Source organism: Puntigrus tetrazona, chromosome 22 (assembly GCF_018831695.1).
Source record: "Puntigrus tetrazona isolate hp1 chromosome 22, ASM1883169v1, whole genome shotgun sequence".
Taxonomy (NCBI): Eukaryota; Metazoa; Chordata; class Actinopteri; order Cypriniformes; family Cyprinidae; genus Puntigrus; species Puntigrus tetrazona.
Genome location: NC_056720.1, coordinates 16,694,500 through 16,710,926, shown reverse-complemented (window position 1 = coordinate 16,710,926; position 16,427 = coordinate 16,694,500). Strand labels below are relative to the sequence as shown.

Genomic DNA, 16,427 nt, shown 5'->3' with positions numbered 1-16,427 from the left:
GAGAACGTGTGGCTCTTCGGAGGGCGGCGAGAACCCATTTCTCCTGAAGACGCTTCTGAGGACGGAGATGTATATTTCAGCAAGCTTACATTTGCTCTGAATGATCTCTCTTCGATGCCTTTACTGGAAATACTGGGGAAGAAAGATATAAACCGCCTCGCGCAACCATACTTTCTTTTTATTTCGTGTGTCACGCGCATCATGAAATACTTCACTTGACTTCTGCTTGCAAGATGAGCAGATTATAAACATTGTAAATCTCCATTATACGTATGAAATAATATTACAAAGTAGTATAGAACATAATCAGTCGCTCTTCTACATGTCAGTTTGTTGATTTATTGACGCTGGTTTATTTTATTGCACAGCAATATTACACCGGCTTTTATAGCTAAAGGAAAATAATTAAAATCACTAAAAAAAGCTACTGAAAATGAAATAACATTAACTTTTTTCAGCTAGTTGCCGTCATATCTTAAAATAATAAAATGACTAAAAGCAGAACAAAGTATATTAAAATGAAAAAGTAAAAAGGTACCAAATCTATAAACGTGACAAAAAAATGCTAAAACTTTATCTAAAATTAAACCGTAAACAAAACACAATCTAAATGATTGAAATATTAACAAAAATGATTATTAATACTGAAATTTATATTTTTTACAAACATTTGCCTCTGTCACGCGTGTGGTAAACACGAGAGCAAACAACGAGTATAATAGAAAATAAAAAGGCTTTAATCCACTCAGGGATGAACTAAACACTACACATACAGACAGATAGACAGGACAATATCACACGTAAATACGGACGAGATCGGACAAACGGAACTGAAAGCACAGGACTTAAGTACACAGGGTAATTAACTAAATGAACACGACACAGCTGACGACGATGATACCATTAACACGAACTAAAAGGGCAGGACACACGACAGAAACAACAACAAAAGACCGGAGAACGTGACAGCCTCACAGATGCTAAGATATCCCTGGAATACAATAAAAGCATGTGACAAATTTATTTTTGAAATGAAAATACCTGTGAAATTTGCCTTTTTTTCAACTTCAGTATACTTCTCCAGATAAAACAGTAAAGAACTGATGGGTAGGTTGTTAAGTGTCTTGACTAATTCTCTACTAAATCAGCTTCAAATAGTTACAGAAATGTTTTTCGTTTCAATGTTTGACCATTATTTAGAGTTAGTAAATGATTCTTATAACTCAGTTAATTTATTGTATTAAAGTATTTGAATACGATGTTAAAATGCTTCTAATTACTAAACAATACCAGTATTATTATTATTATTATTATTATTAGAATCGATATTGACTACGCTGCTTAATATCAGAAAGTAAGCTAGCTTTCAACATCCCACGACACAGACGCTACCAAGAAGAAAATCTAAAAAAGAAAGCAAATGCGATCACAACTGGCTTTCAGAAACGGCGGGTCGGAATCAAGCTTTGTGTGTTTGTCTATGGGCTGACGGCATCCTGATAAAAATGTTATCTGGCAGCAGCAGGCCTGTAACGGGTAACGGCTACGGCGCTAGACACCTCTCTCGCTGCTTCAGAGCTCTCTCGCTGAATGAAATCCACATAAAGCTCTCTATTCAGGCACAAATTCCTTCCAAAAAGAAACAATCCTGGTGCATTCCCAGCTGGAAAGAGGAAAAGACGGCCTACCGGCGGTAGCTGGAGGGAGAGACTACGGTTTATGTATCTGCATGTGCTCGCATTATGTTTTGTTATGCTTATAAAGAGGACAAGAAAACGCAGAATAACAAGAAAACAAAATATCACACAATCAATCTGAACATGTTTCAATAGCATTGTGCTCTTATTTAAAACCAAAACTATTCAAAAAATAATAATAATAAATAAAAAAAAAAAATTATAATACACTTATCTTACATCACTTACAATATAGGTATTATTAAAGTTGAAATAAAATAAATTGAATTAAAAATCTTGAAAAACTGAGAAAATCATAATATTAAAACTCTCTCTCTCTCTCTCTCTCTCTCTCTATATATATATATATATATATATATATATATATATATATACATATATACATTCTGAAATAAATAATGATAAAAAAGATAACAACTAAACTAAAAACTAATTGAAATAAATGCCACAGTTACTAAAACTATTTAGCTTTAAATCAAAGTCATAGTTATTTTGGTTATTTTCTGAAAAAAAGTGAGTGTGAAAAACACTTCCAGAACCAAGGCTGTTGAAGAAAGACATTAGAAAGAAAGTAAGGAAAGCTGAAATGGATGATGCAATATCAACCCGTCACGACACTGACACCAGAAAAGAAATGTACAAATAATTCTGAGGTTTTGTTCAACAAACTCGTCTCGGGCTTATTGAAAATGTCACGGGAATGAATAATTCTCAAAGCTTGTGGCAAAGCAAGTGTCGTTAACATTTCATAATGCTAACAGTTCAATATTCCGTCTAATTGCTGGCGCCAAGACTTCATTTCGTTTGACGGACAGATATTGTGTTTTTTTTTAATGCACGCATCCCAACGCTGGGACTATGCTTTAGAGACCTGACCCGTTTGATCTTTTCAGAAAGTAAAGTCAATGCGGCAATTTGAAATAAGATTACAAGGGTTTTTCCCCAGACATCGCAGTTCAATACCATCTAAGCCTCTTTCAGAAAAATACGTACCTCAGAAGCCCGAGGAACCGTGGCTCTCAGAGGCCTATCGACTTATTGGCGTTGAATTTAAAGAGCACAGCCTTGTCTGTGATTATAATCGAACTACCTCAAGTTGATCGATCCGTGAATGATAACCCAATCATCGAGCCCTTCAGAAGAACAAGGAGGCGTTAACTCAAAGACAAATGAGAGGGATCACCAGAAGAAGATGGAAGATCTCCCAGTCCACCTGCTACTGAAGGACATCTGGGACTGCTAGACGGATGTGCCAGTTTATGGATGAAGAGAAGAGATATCGTACGTGGCGACATGGTTTTCATGCTGAAGAGTGTTGGGGAATAGACTCGAGAGCCGGAGGTCCATCCAATGACTCAGAGTTTTGAAGGAACGCGCAGTGACATGATTTTATTAAGAGAGCAACTTTGAGAAGCCCCCAGGCTCGCTCTGAATCACAGGGAAGGGATTTCTTAACTCAACTTTGACGTGGCAGGAGTCCAGCTGGTTTTACAGGCCCTCTGGGCTTCGGAGCAGAGAGCCGGTGCAGTCTGTCAAAATGTGGGTCATATTCATTTATATAAGCTTGATTCTACCCAGTTAAAAGGCAACGAGGGCGATTATGTGCTGTTACGTGCGATTATTAGTCGCGCTAAAGGCCCTTTCACAAGATTCGCTTCAGGGCTCATGCGCCGCTTTGACCTCCACTCGTGATGGAAGGATGGTTTTATGAGGTTTCTAGGTAGTGAGGAAAAAACTTTAAGGGAGCAAAAGGTTCTTAGTTTGGATAAAAGTACACTTTAGTAACATTTATTATTGTCTTTCAGTCATTTCTTTTGCAGAATGGGTCACACTTTATTATTTTAGTTGAAAAGAGTGGCAATATAAATATTTCTGGCCGATATGTTAAGCCGATATTTTTTTTTTTTTTTTTTTATGTTATGCATGATAACCAATATATGACCAGTATTAAAAGTTATATATATATATATATATGAATGCAAACACATGCATTTATATATTTAAGAAAATATTTCATGTTTATATATGAAATAGATTTACATATAAAAATGTACCAATATGAATATATACATGTAAATATCTTTAAAATATAAACATGTGTATATGTAATTATACATAATAAATATGCACAGTACACATATATTAAGTAAAAAAAAAACCTCCATCCATATTGGATGTGATTAATCACGATTAATCGTTTGACAGCCCTAGTACCAACATACTGTACATCTATTGTGACTAAAGATTACACATTATGATTAAGTTATTACATTAGTCAATATTAGGCAATGGTCAAATAAGATCTAGATGTAAAAATAAATGAAATAGGCATAGAGCATATGATATTGGCCAACAATCATACATTTCTAATATCGGCCCGATAACCGATATGGTCCCGACATATTGTGCATTGTGTATGAATAATTATTACTGTATTGTAAATATTAACATTAAAACATCTAAGTTTTATTCATTCATTTAAATGCTGCAGGTCAATTTAGACATCACAACAACATCTACAGTATGAAAAATTGATATTCGTTTTGAGATTTGTTACAGATTACCTTTAACAAAGTTATAAAATAATTAGTACATTCAAAGACTAAATTGAAATGAACATTAAATGGATCTAGATGCAAAAAACCCGACCATACAAAACTAAATAACCGAAATCAGCTAATATATCTAATAATAAACTCTAATACCAGCCAATAACCGATAATGCACCACCATATGGTGCACTGTGAATAACTGTATACTGTATTTTAACTCGCGGCAGCTGTCTGCTTTCAGATTATAAGTATAAAATCTCTCCACATCTGTTCTGAACGAATCTTAAAGTTCATCCGTGACCTTCACGAGTCTTACCTGGCATGATCACATCAGGGAAGCCCAGTTTGCGCGTGATGGCCACGCCGCGGTTGAATATCATGGGGTTTTCCCTGCGCACCTGCTCCATGTCGCCCCTCAACAGCTGCAGGGAGATGATTAGACCTGCGCAAGAAGAAGAAGAGTTCGGGGAAATGTGAGACGACTTCATCTTGACAACCACTATAATTATCCTTGTGATTACGTTAGCATTTATTTAGCAAAATGGGCCTTTGATTCTAAGAAAGTACCAGAGAGATTGCATCTCCGTTACGATTTTGTTCAGGTGTCTATGTTGGCTGCCAGTAACTGCTACAATCCAATTCAATCAAGACATTGTTTTGGGTCTACAATGCCGCTAATGACCTGGCTCCCCGCTACCTTCAATCCTTCATTAAATCGCACACACCGGCCCGCCTGCCGCAATCAGTCATTCTGATTGCCTGGCTCTCGTCAGTTCCCAGTGGCTTCATCCAGGTCCAGAAATATTTCTAGGCCTTCCCCTCGATGGTGGAATAAACTCCCAATTAGAACAGCTAACATACTAATTACTACTGAACGATACCTCAAGACACACCTCTAACATATTCATTATCCACTGAAAGCAGAGTTTGCTGATGCAGCTCATTTGAAGGGTTTTCTGGGATCTGATCTAGATTTTCAATATTACTTTGGACCCTTTCATCAATTCTCAGATGTTCAACGTAATGCTGCTTGGTTTGAAATTACTACTAAACTCTATATTTTTTGTACGCAACTCTTCTCTTACTAACATGACCACCCTATAATGCTGCAGGCCAGTAACCAAGCACCTATAGCTCCGCCTACTGTAGCAACAACATAGCAACCGCATGACAACAAGGTAAAAACGCATTAGCATTCTGTAAAAGTCAACGCAATTATGTTGCATGAAAACACTGACGATATGAAAATTCTGGACAATGTGATATACTAATAACTGTTTTTGTACATGACTTTACTGAAGCAGAACTGTGCAGATGTTAAGAAGAACCAGACAAACACATACAGTCACAGCAAAACAGGATAATGGACAGACCTTTTGGAAGGACTGTTCAGTTTCAGGGAAGCTAAATGTTCCTCATCTGATGATAACACTTCAATCAAGTATACGGCCATTTCGTGAGTGCACTTACCGTAGTTAGTGCTGGGGGCGGTGTATTTGGTGCTGGACTTGCGGATAATGTTCTCGTGAATCTGGTACCACTCGTTTTCATTATTACACCTGTGAACGAGAGAAGAACGAGGACGAATGATTACAGCAAGGACAGTATGTTGTTGTGCCGATGAAGCAGGTGGAATCGCTGCATCAGTATTCAAACGATCCCCGTATGCTCGCAGTCACAAATGTAATTTGTCAGTATACAGTGTATGTAACTCAGTAAAAGGTCTTGTCCTAAGGGGGCATCGCAGTACGCTTACCAGTGTGCCAAGACTTAAAGTAAAAGCTGGGCTTTCATCCAGTCAAAGAGAATTATTCATTTGCCACAATACCCAGTGATACTGTTGTGTGACACGACTGCATAATGATCCCTCTCAAAATGTTGGAAAGTAATAAGAGTTTTGAAGGAGTGTTTAAACAGCATTAGAGTCAACACACAACACTGTTTGCACTTCAGTTGTATAAAACAGGATTTATTCAATGGATGGTGAAAAGTTGTCTTTACAAACCAGAACAGTGTAATATGACACAAGCATACGGTATTTGATCATCTAGTCATTTATTAGATATTACAGATATTGTCTTTTTTTAATTGTGTACATAAAGAAAAAATTCTTGTTCCCTTTATCTATCTTATGTGGCATTTATTCATTGGTTTATTTATTTATTTATTTACTTGCCATTTTATATCTGCATATTATTATATTGAAAAAACGTGATAAAAATAATTATTAGTATAATATAAAAAATGAATAAATGAGCAATTGTATAAATGATCAAGTTAATGAATTAATGAATGAATGGATGAATGGAGAGAGAATGAGTGAGTGAGTGAGTGAATGAATGAATGAATATGTGACCGTGTGAATGAATCAGTGAGTGAATCAATATGACCGAGTGAATTAATATGTGAATGAGTCAATTATTGAGTGAATGAATGAATATGTGACCGAGTGAATGAATGAGTGAGTGAATGAATGAATATGACCGAGTGAATTAATATGTGAATAAGTGAATGAATGAGTCAATTATTGAGTGAGTTAGTGAGTGAATGAATGAATATGTGACTGTGTGATTGAGTGAGTGGGTGAATAGAGGAAAATAAATTAATGAAATTTGCCACAAAATTGCCATTTTATATCTGCATATTATTATATTGATATTGATAAAAACATGCTAAAAATAATTATTGGTATAATAAAAAAATAACGAATGAATGAGCGATTGTATAAATTATCAAGTTAATGAATGAATGAATGGAGAGAATGAGTGAGTGAGTGAGTGAATGAATAAATGAGTGGGTGAATAAAGGAAAAAATTAATGAATATGTGAGTGATTGAATGAATGAATGAATGAATACATAAATGAGGAGTGAGTGAGTGAATAAATTAATGGATGAGTAAATGAATACATGAGTGAGTGAATGAATGAAATGTGCAATCTAAGTGTTTAATCACTTATATCAAGAAGTTATATAAAGTTTATTTCTTAAAACAAATAAATAAATCCTTTAGTCACTTATAAAACTGTCTTTTTCATTAGCAATAATATTGAGAAGTTGAGATATATGAGCAATCAGCGAAACATTTTGTACGAAAAATCTATGCGCTAAAAGGTTTTAGGTTGTGTTCAGTGTCCGTTTCTATCTTTGACGCTGAGTGTAGAATAACCTGTAATGAAGACAATTAACCCCAAGCGGCACAGCTGCGTTACCGCTTCCACGCGCCGCTTCTCGATTGAGCGATATAATGGTGAGCGAAAAAAACACGCAGTCAAGTACAGCCAAGAGTTGAGAGCCATCACGATGAAGCAAATCACGAGGCTCCACTGCTTGTGGGCCGCTCTCAGGAGAGAGAACGGAGACATATGCTGCATCCCGGCATCAGTAGCTGCTAAATCGCTGTGGGCTAGCTGTTGGAGGTTCGAGAACAGCAGCTTTCTGGCCTGAGGGGAAGTGATGTCGTTAATGCCTGATCCAGAAGTGACTAAACCCGTCGCGGCAGCTGAAAAGGGACCTCCGCGCCATGCTAACGCTAGTGTTTGTGGTGGCTCAGCGGGCAGATGCTTTGTGGGAACTCCCACGGAGTCCATCTGGTCGGCTGTCTTGGCGACCGGCTCCGAGGGCGTCGAGGGTGGTTCTGGTCTGTCGCTCGCAGGGTCACAGCGCCATCGCACCAACACAGGCTGTTTGACGAGAAGTGCTACATTCCAGAACACCAAGAAATATCTGCTGCAAATCCGATCGGCTCAGCTGTCGGTCTGGTCCGTTAGCGGCGTCGTGTTCCCAAATGTCCCTGGAAACGAGCGCAGCCGAATGCACATGCCAGTGCATGTACGGCACAAACGTGCATTTTTATATACGTTTTGAACAATTTATCAGCATTTTTTCCCCCCCGTCGTACAACCTCAAAGATACTGATCTGCTCGCTTAAGCCCAAAGAACAGGAGAGCCTTGAGGGCTCCACAGAAAGCCTGACCCGGGGCGAGTGTGAGAGAGATTCATGCCGGTTGACAGAACTGTGACTCTGAGTCACGACGTCTTGCTCGTATTTTTAGGTCTTACGTACTACTGTACAGAATAACGGTGCATGTTGTACTGGCTGAAACTGTTCTAATGAATACGGGTTTAAACAAATACAACTGTATTTTAAATACACATCAAATGCACGTGTATGTATGTATGAGCATATTATAAGCAGTTATGTAATGTAAACTTTTATTATTATGCAACCAAATATGCAATTATTTAAATAACCAAATAATTAAACAAATAATAAATAAATATATACATAATTAATTAATACATATTTACAATGGCAAACTGTATATTTAAAAATACAACTGTAAAATACTAACTGTATATTTAATTATTATTTATTTAATTTGCTCATTCAAAAAAACAGGTGACCAATATTATCTATATATTTAGTTTATGAATATAACCACTTGAGATATATAATAACGTAATTAAATATTTGTTTAAACATTTATATTATAACTGTTAATAAATTAAATATGTAATTATTTAATTTAAATTAATTAATTAATTAATAAATTTGTAAATAAATAAATGAACTTAAATAAATCAAACATTTTAGTAGTAAGTATTATTAATAGTGAACCAAAATTATACATAATAAGAAGTATTATTATTATTATTATTATTATTATTATTATTATTATTATTATTATTATTATTATTATTATTATTATTATTATTATTATCATTTGGAAAAAGCATCTGCTAAACGTCTAAATGTTATGCATTATTCATAATTTAGTAAAACATTAGTATAAATGAATAATAACAACAACAACAATATTTATACTAATAAAAACTTAGCGATCATCATAGGAATAAACTGCATTTTAAAATGTATTAAAAGAGAACACATTTATTTTAAATTGTAATAATATTTCATAATAGCGCTGTATTATTTTAGTGTGCTTGATTAAATGCAGCCTAGGATGTCTTTCTATAAACCCATTTACTTAATAACTTCTTTTATTTTTGAAAGTAGTCTGAATATCATCTGATTCCAAAGCCCTCTCACATACGATGTACACATAAAGCCACGGCTTCGTTCACCATCACGAGGACTATCACTAGTGCGACGTACAGATCCTTCAACATTTCTCCTGGTTTCTCAGCACTGATGGCTTAATATCACGTCTGGACTGTTGGGGTTTTCAAAGAACTCCAGCCCCTTTTCCCCATCTTTCTCCACACATGCACCTTTCCTTGATTTCTCTTTCTTTTACCAGTTCTGTCAGTTCCCCGGCCAATAAAACAGAGGAGGCTCTCCGCACGGCTGCACACTGAGGTAATGAAAGTCTGTGATGGAGATAGCTGGAGGACTGGAGCACGTGTGCCGGTTTCTGAGCGCCAACGACGTCTTTTCTGAACTAAACAACATGCACACAATTATCAGCTGCAGCTAATGTAGCTAAGGATGTAGCAAAAACCTAGCGCAGTGCCTACATTGACGGCTAGCTTGTCAGGGATTTGAATGGCTACGATTAATTACAAAAGTATTAGACGTTAGCATGTTGCTATGCTAATAGCGCAAGAGTCCAGTAGACATGAAAATACATAGCGCATATAAACTGTTGTTACACTAATAACACAATTAACAACACAATTAATTCTGGTTGAAATATGAACTACATGCATACACATAATTTCTAAAATGGAAACTCACGAGTGACTGTGTTCAGTTGTTTAAATGTTAGCATGTTGTTATGCTAATAAAATAATACTTTAGTAAGTTTAGTAAGTAGTAAAAGTGTATATTTTATATTTGTATAGTTTTACTATGAGTACCATAATTAAAGTAGCAAAACTTTAATCAGTAACCATGGTTTTTACGGAATTACGGTTTTTGTAATTTCTAAGGTAACGTATAAAAAACTTAATTTCAACAGAGTTTGAACGTGGAATGTTGCTAATGTTGATAATAACGCAATATTATAGATAGCGTAAAAATAAAGCTACAAAAATTGGCGAAATTAAGCATAAAAGCATACTAACTGAAACGAAACTGAATTAGAATGTTTATAAATAGTTCTGATAAAATGTGAAGTTAGCATGTTGCTATGCTAACAGCACTTTAGTAAGCATAACATCACACAGCCCATATGAATATTTAATGATATATAAAATACATAAATCAGTGGCTGACTTAGAATGCCTGCAATAACACACAACATATAAAATGAATATTAGTTGAACTATAAAATGTAAAAGCATACTAACTGAAATGTTAGCATGTTGCTATGCAACTGTATGCTTATTATTACACATTTAGCATAGAAATCTATAACCTAACTATTTTACAACCTTTTTTCTCGAACTGTTCACAATTAGTGATGATTTTTTGCCGCTATGCATTCTGGGATTGCTTTAAGCGCATAGGATACACGCTATGCTTAAAATGCTAGTTAGGCAGCACGGTAGGGTTCGGAACGGAGCGGTTTTGACACGAAAATCTTCATTTATCAAAACAGAACGTCAAATATGCGTCTGAGAAAACGTGAGGACGTCTGGTCCGCAAAATGCATAATTCACTCCAATTTTTGCGAAACTCAAATGACGGAGGTCACAATAACTCTCAAGTTCTGCCTGATAATTTATCCCTGAGTGGTTCTTATCCATCAACGCTCAAGTGTTTCGTCTCTCGCCGTTTAAAGTAGCTCATAATAAACTTAGTTCCACCGTCTTTCTGTTGGATTTAATTGACAAATCAAACAGATAATTGGCTCTAAAGTGCAGAGAAGGGACTCACGTGTAAACTTTGAGCACGAAGTCTTTCTCCTCTTTGAGTTCAGAGATGGTCTGAAGGACGTCGCTCATGGCCAGCACCGCGCATCCGTACGGTCTCCGGTACTGGACGTGAGGGGGGCCTTTCTTCGAGTCGTTTAACAGCATCCTCCCTGAACAAACAAGCATTGAAGCTCACGGTCATGACTACACCTCCAACGGCACAGCGTATCTTCAGCTGAATGAAGATGTCATTAAAACATCGGGAACAAAATACCAAGAATTTCATCTGCCTCGGGCAGGTCTTCAGCGTTCACATCTCGTTATTTGCTAGAGAAATGTCAGACTATATTAGATAAATATCTGAAAATAATATTAGACTATACTCATTTTATTTTCTTTACTTGTTAGTGATGGCTTATTTATATAATGCATATTTATTTTAGATTTTATGAAGAGACAACAAATAGAAACTGTATGATTTAGAAGATGATTCAGGCATGAGCTCTGCTGTTAATTGCACTAAGAACATTTGAATTATCAATCAATTATAAATGATTTGTTCAGTAACAAGTTTCAAATGCTCACAATGTGTAATAATATAGCATTTCTTTTTACAGTAATATGGAACGACAACGGAAAAGCTACAAATGAGGTGAACGTTTCTATTTCCACTTCCGAGTGGAATGGTTTTGATTGATTCCCAGTCTCCCGTCTCTTATGTAAGAGCTCTGGAGATGCAGTTGCTGGCAGGAATGCAATGCCTTGTGGCCACGTTTGGCTTCAAATGAAGGAAATGGACAGAAGAAGAGGCAGAAATGAGACTGACCCGTCCTGATGACCTGGGACACGATGTACAGGTCTCTCTTCATGTCCTTGTTGCTCAAGTCCTGTGAGGAAACAAGAGAAGCTGCTAAGTGTCTCTGATCCACTTTCCTATGAAGTCCTGTATGTTTTAGTCAGCTGCTGGTCTCACCGTGAAGAGGGCGCAGAGACGGTCCACTTTCTCCGGGTTTTTTGGCCCACCGTTTTTGTTGAGTCTCACCATAAACTTCTCGCTGGAAGAAGACGGAAGAAAGAGTTTGAGCTCGCGTGAGAAAGAACACCCTTTGGACGAGAAAATACAGCTAGAAGTGACTGTTCTTGCTTCAGACCCAGATCTTACTTTTAAAATGAACAATGTTATCTTAAGTGGACAAGTGTGTGATTTCTGTCCAGAGTGTCAGAAAATGTTTTCTGAATTTTTATGCAACTAAATTAATTATCAATTTATGAAGTCAAAAATGTTAAAAATATATATATATATATATATATATATATATATATATATATATATATATATATATATATATATATATATATATATATATATATATATATATATATATATATATATATATATATATATATATATATATATTATATAAATCACAATAATTTGATCTGACAAAATAATTAATCACCTTTAATTTGGCAAAAGTTATTCTGAACTGAATATAATTAATTCCAGAAATGCTGTTTAACCATATATAAAATATGTACATTTTATTGCTAATATGCTGCTAAATATTAATAAATGTCATTTTTAAAATTGTTAATGTTTATAAATATAAAATGCGATGCTTTTCTTGAAATAATAAAAAGTCCAGACATATAAATTTTAATACGTTTGATGTTTAAATTTTAATTAATTTAATAATTTTAATATTGTACCTTTTAAAAAGGTTCTTTAAAATGTTTTTACAATTATCCCAGAGACATCCATTTATTTATATTACATTACTTTAGTGTTATTTTAGAGTCAATACAGTAACTGATAATGTTTAATAAAGCTGGTCATGAGTCTCAGTCTAGGAAACGACACACTAGACCTTCTTGAATTATTCCAGGCCTCATACAGGGAAGTCGTGGGAATTCACCGAGAATATTAATAAAGCCCTTCATGTCTCTCTGTTTCCAGTGGATTGACTGTGCTGTAATCAGATCACAGGAAACAGAGTGTGTGTGTGTGTGTGTGTTCAAAATGGCTTCTCCATTCTCCAATAAAATACCGTGAGCAAACAATTACAGAATCACCCCCTCTACATTAAATATCGTTTTCGCCCAAATGTTCCACACAGTGAACACTGAAAGTGCAGTGTAAAGAAGTGAGGTCCTGATGACTTTCTCACTGAAACGTTCTATTAATTCATGATTTCAAGGTCCAGTCAGCGAGCGTGTGAAATCACTCCGACTCTGTTGATGCGTCGCTTGCTTTCCATCTATAATTTATACAACATTTGAATAACCGTTTTGTTTCTCATGCTGCTGAGAGAGGCGATGTGAAGTTTACACACTGGGATTACTGATGGAGAAAACTGCATCAAATCAAGGCAGGAGTCTAGCCAGATGCCCGTTACAATTTACAAACTTTATCTTATTTATTTTATTTTAGAACTATTTTTACAATAAAAAACAATACAAAAGATTGTATTAATTCGCTAATTCGTACTGCAAATATGACAGATTTAATAAATATGTTTTTTTTGTTTTACATAAAAAGAAAAAAAAAAAAATCTATATATAAAAATATAAAAAATATAAAAATATATATAAAGATTTTCTGACTAACCAACTGAATTGACTAACTGACTAAGTGACTGACTTACTGACTACCTGACTAGTTAACTAACTAACTGACTGACTTATTGGCTGAACTGACTATATGGCCAACTAACTAACTAACTGACTGACTACCTGACTGACCAACTTGACTGACTAACCGACTGAATTGACTAACTGACTCGACTGACTAACTGACTGACTTGGCTGACTAACTGACTAGTTAACTAACTGACTTATTGACTAAATTGACTGACTGACTAACTAAATAACTGACTGACTACCTGACTGATTGGCTTGACTGACTGACCGACTGACTTAACTGACTAAATCGACTAACTGACTGACTAGCTAACTAACTGAATTAACCGACTGAATTGACTAACTGACTAACTAACTGACTGACTTACTGACTACCTGACTTAACTGACTAACCGACTAAATTGACTAAATGACTTACTGACCAACTAACTGACTAACTGACTGACTTATTGACTAAATTGACTGACTGACTAACTAAATAACTAACTGACTACCTGAATGATTGGCTTGACTGACTGACCGACTGACTTAACTGACTAAATTGACTAACTGACTGACTAGCTAACTAACTGAATTAACCGACTGAATTGACTAACTGACTAACTAACTGACTACCTGACTTAACTGACTAACTGACTAAATTGACTAAATGACTTATTGACCAGCTAACTGACTAACTGACTGACTTATTGACTAAATTAACTGACTGACTTACTGACAACCTGACTGACTAAATTAACTGACAGACTAACTAACCGACTGACTAAATTGACTAACTGACTGACTACCTGACTGACTGACTTAACTGACTAACTAACTGAACTGACTAACTGACTGACCGACTTGACTAGCATTATACACGTGTGTTTATACATACACACACACACACACACACACATGCAAAACTGATCAGCTGTATATGGAATATGGGGTGATGCAACAGATGAACGTGTTACACATGCTTCACATGTCCTCCAGACTCATCAGCTCATCAAGTGTATCCTTCCAGAAGGAACGCCTCGATCCAGAACAACCAATCACGTGGCTGGAAAGCAGCAAGCCTCTTTCCCGGAGGAGACGCTGACAGGTATTCATTAAACTCCTCCAGCATCAGCCGCGCTATTATTCCCATTCAAAGCACTCGCCGATTGTTCAGATCCTATTGTGAAGCACTCGCTAGCTCATGGTAATAACATACTTAACGTCTGGAGTGTGTAAAGGCCGATAGGCTTTGGGTTGATGTATGATCTTTAGATCATAAAGAAACATGTTCAGAGAGCCGATTTAAGTTTCAACAGTCAAGGGTTTCTGCACAAGAAATGAACTGCCGGGAATCTGTGGCTAAATGCAATTAACAAGTTCAAATATTAAAGGCACCTTCAAAGCTGGATGATTCCTCTGTGTTTGAATAGAGACTAAAGCAGCTGTCATGCATTTTAATCGATCACTGAAGAACATGACGGCAGATTCACGCTGACTGACAGCTTTTGACAGCGACGAAAACTTCCAGCGTTCCAGCGTCGTTTGGACGACTGAGGTTTTGACGCTGAGTAGCCTGTAACTGACCGTCGTCCAAATGCATTTAATTGAATTAACTGAATGTAAGAAAATAAACTGTTGCGTTTTCATCTATTAAATTACTTGCAAATTACTTGTTAAAATTATAAGCTGCACAAAAAAATAAATAAATAAATAAAAAAGTAGTAGTAGTAGTTAATAACAACAAATGCAAAAAATTGATTGCCTTAATAATAAATAAATAAATAAATAAATCACATTGATCCTTTTTGTTAATAACATCAATAATAAGCACCACCATCATCACCAACAACATTATCACGATGATGATGATTATTAATATTAATTGAAGACAGTTATTGTTTTTACAGCGCTGGTGTGGATGCAGCTCTCAGCAGAGTATCAGAGACAGACAGCAGCCGGCGGTGCAGATGCTTACAGTGTGTGTGTGTGTGTGTGTGTGTGTGTGTGTGTGTGTGTGTGTGTGTGTGTGTGTGTGTGTGTGTGTGTGTGTGTGTGTGTGACTGCAGAAGCAAGTGACAGACGAATGGGAAAAAAACAGAGGAACAGAGAAAGTGTGAAACTAAATATTTAGGACAGATATGCTGCACAGCATCTTTAAAGGCAATGAGGAATATGTGCCATTACAGACTACAGACTACATCGAACCAACTTCAATCCTGCAACTCTCTTTTCAGACTTGACCAGGCGTGATATAATTTTGGAGCGAACCTGTGGCCCACTCCAGAGACAGACAGCTTTTGAGAGGGAGGAAGATGCACCATTACCAGCCTGTCAAAAGTGTGAGGAGTGGGTGGAGAGAGAGAGAGAGAGAGAGACATAGAGAGAGAGAGAGAGAGAGAGAGAGAGAGACAGAGAGAGACAGAGAGAGAGAGACAGAGAGAGACAGAGAGAGAGAGAGAGAGAGAGAGAGAGAGAGAGAGAGAGAGAGAGAGAGAGAGAGAGAGAGAGAGAGAGAGAGAGAGAGAGAGAGAGAGAGAGAGAGAGAGAGAGAGAGAGAGAGAGAGAGAGAGAGAGAGACAGAGAGAGAGAGACAGAGAGAGAGAGACAGAGAGAGACAGAGACAGAGAGAGAGAGAGAGAGAGAGAGAGAGAGAGAGAGACATAGAGAGAGAGAGAGAGAGAGACAGAGAGAGACAGAGACAGAGAGAGAGAGAGAGACAGAGAGAGAGAGAGAGAGAGAGAGAGAGAGAGAGAGAGAGAGAGAGAGAGAGAGAGAGAGAGAGAGAGAGAGAGAGAG

At 36.4% G+C, this 16,427-nt stretch overlaps 1 protein-coding gene across 11 annotated transcripts in view; it reads right to left on the bottom strand.

Annotated features, from left to right (window-relative positions):
* dock3 (dedicator of cytokinesis 3) overlaps nt 1–16,427 on the bottom strand; it is a 149,299-nt gene that overhangs the window by 39,002 nt on the left and 93,870 nt on the right. For all 11 annotated transcript variants that reach the window (XR_006247623.1, XM_043222472.1, XM_043222473.1 and 8 more), the window contains 5 exons: nt 11,983–12,064; nt 11,836–11,896; nt 11,032–11,179; nt 5,720–5,808; nt 4,566–4,691 (listed from right to left, as the gene is read on the bottom strand). Coding sequence is in view for 10 of the 11 variants with exons in the window: in XM_043222472.1 (XP_043078407.1) it covers nt 4,566–4,691; nt 5,720–5,808; nt 11,032–11,179; nt 11,836–11,896; nt 11,983–12,064 (506 nt within the window). In the remaining variant the exon portion in view is untranslated. The remainder of the gene's footprint in view (nt 1–4,565; nt 4,692–5,719; nt 5,809–11,031; nt 11,180–11,835; nt 11,897–11,982; nt 12,065–16,427) is intronic.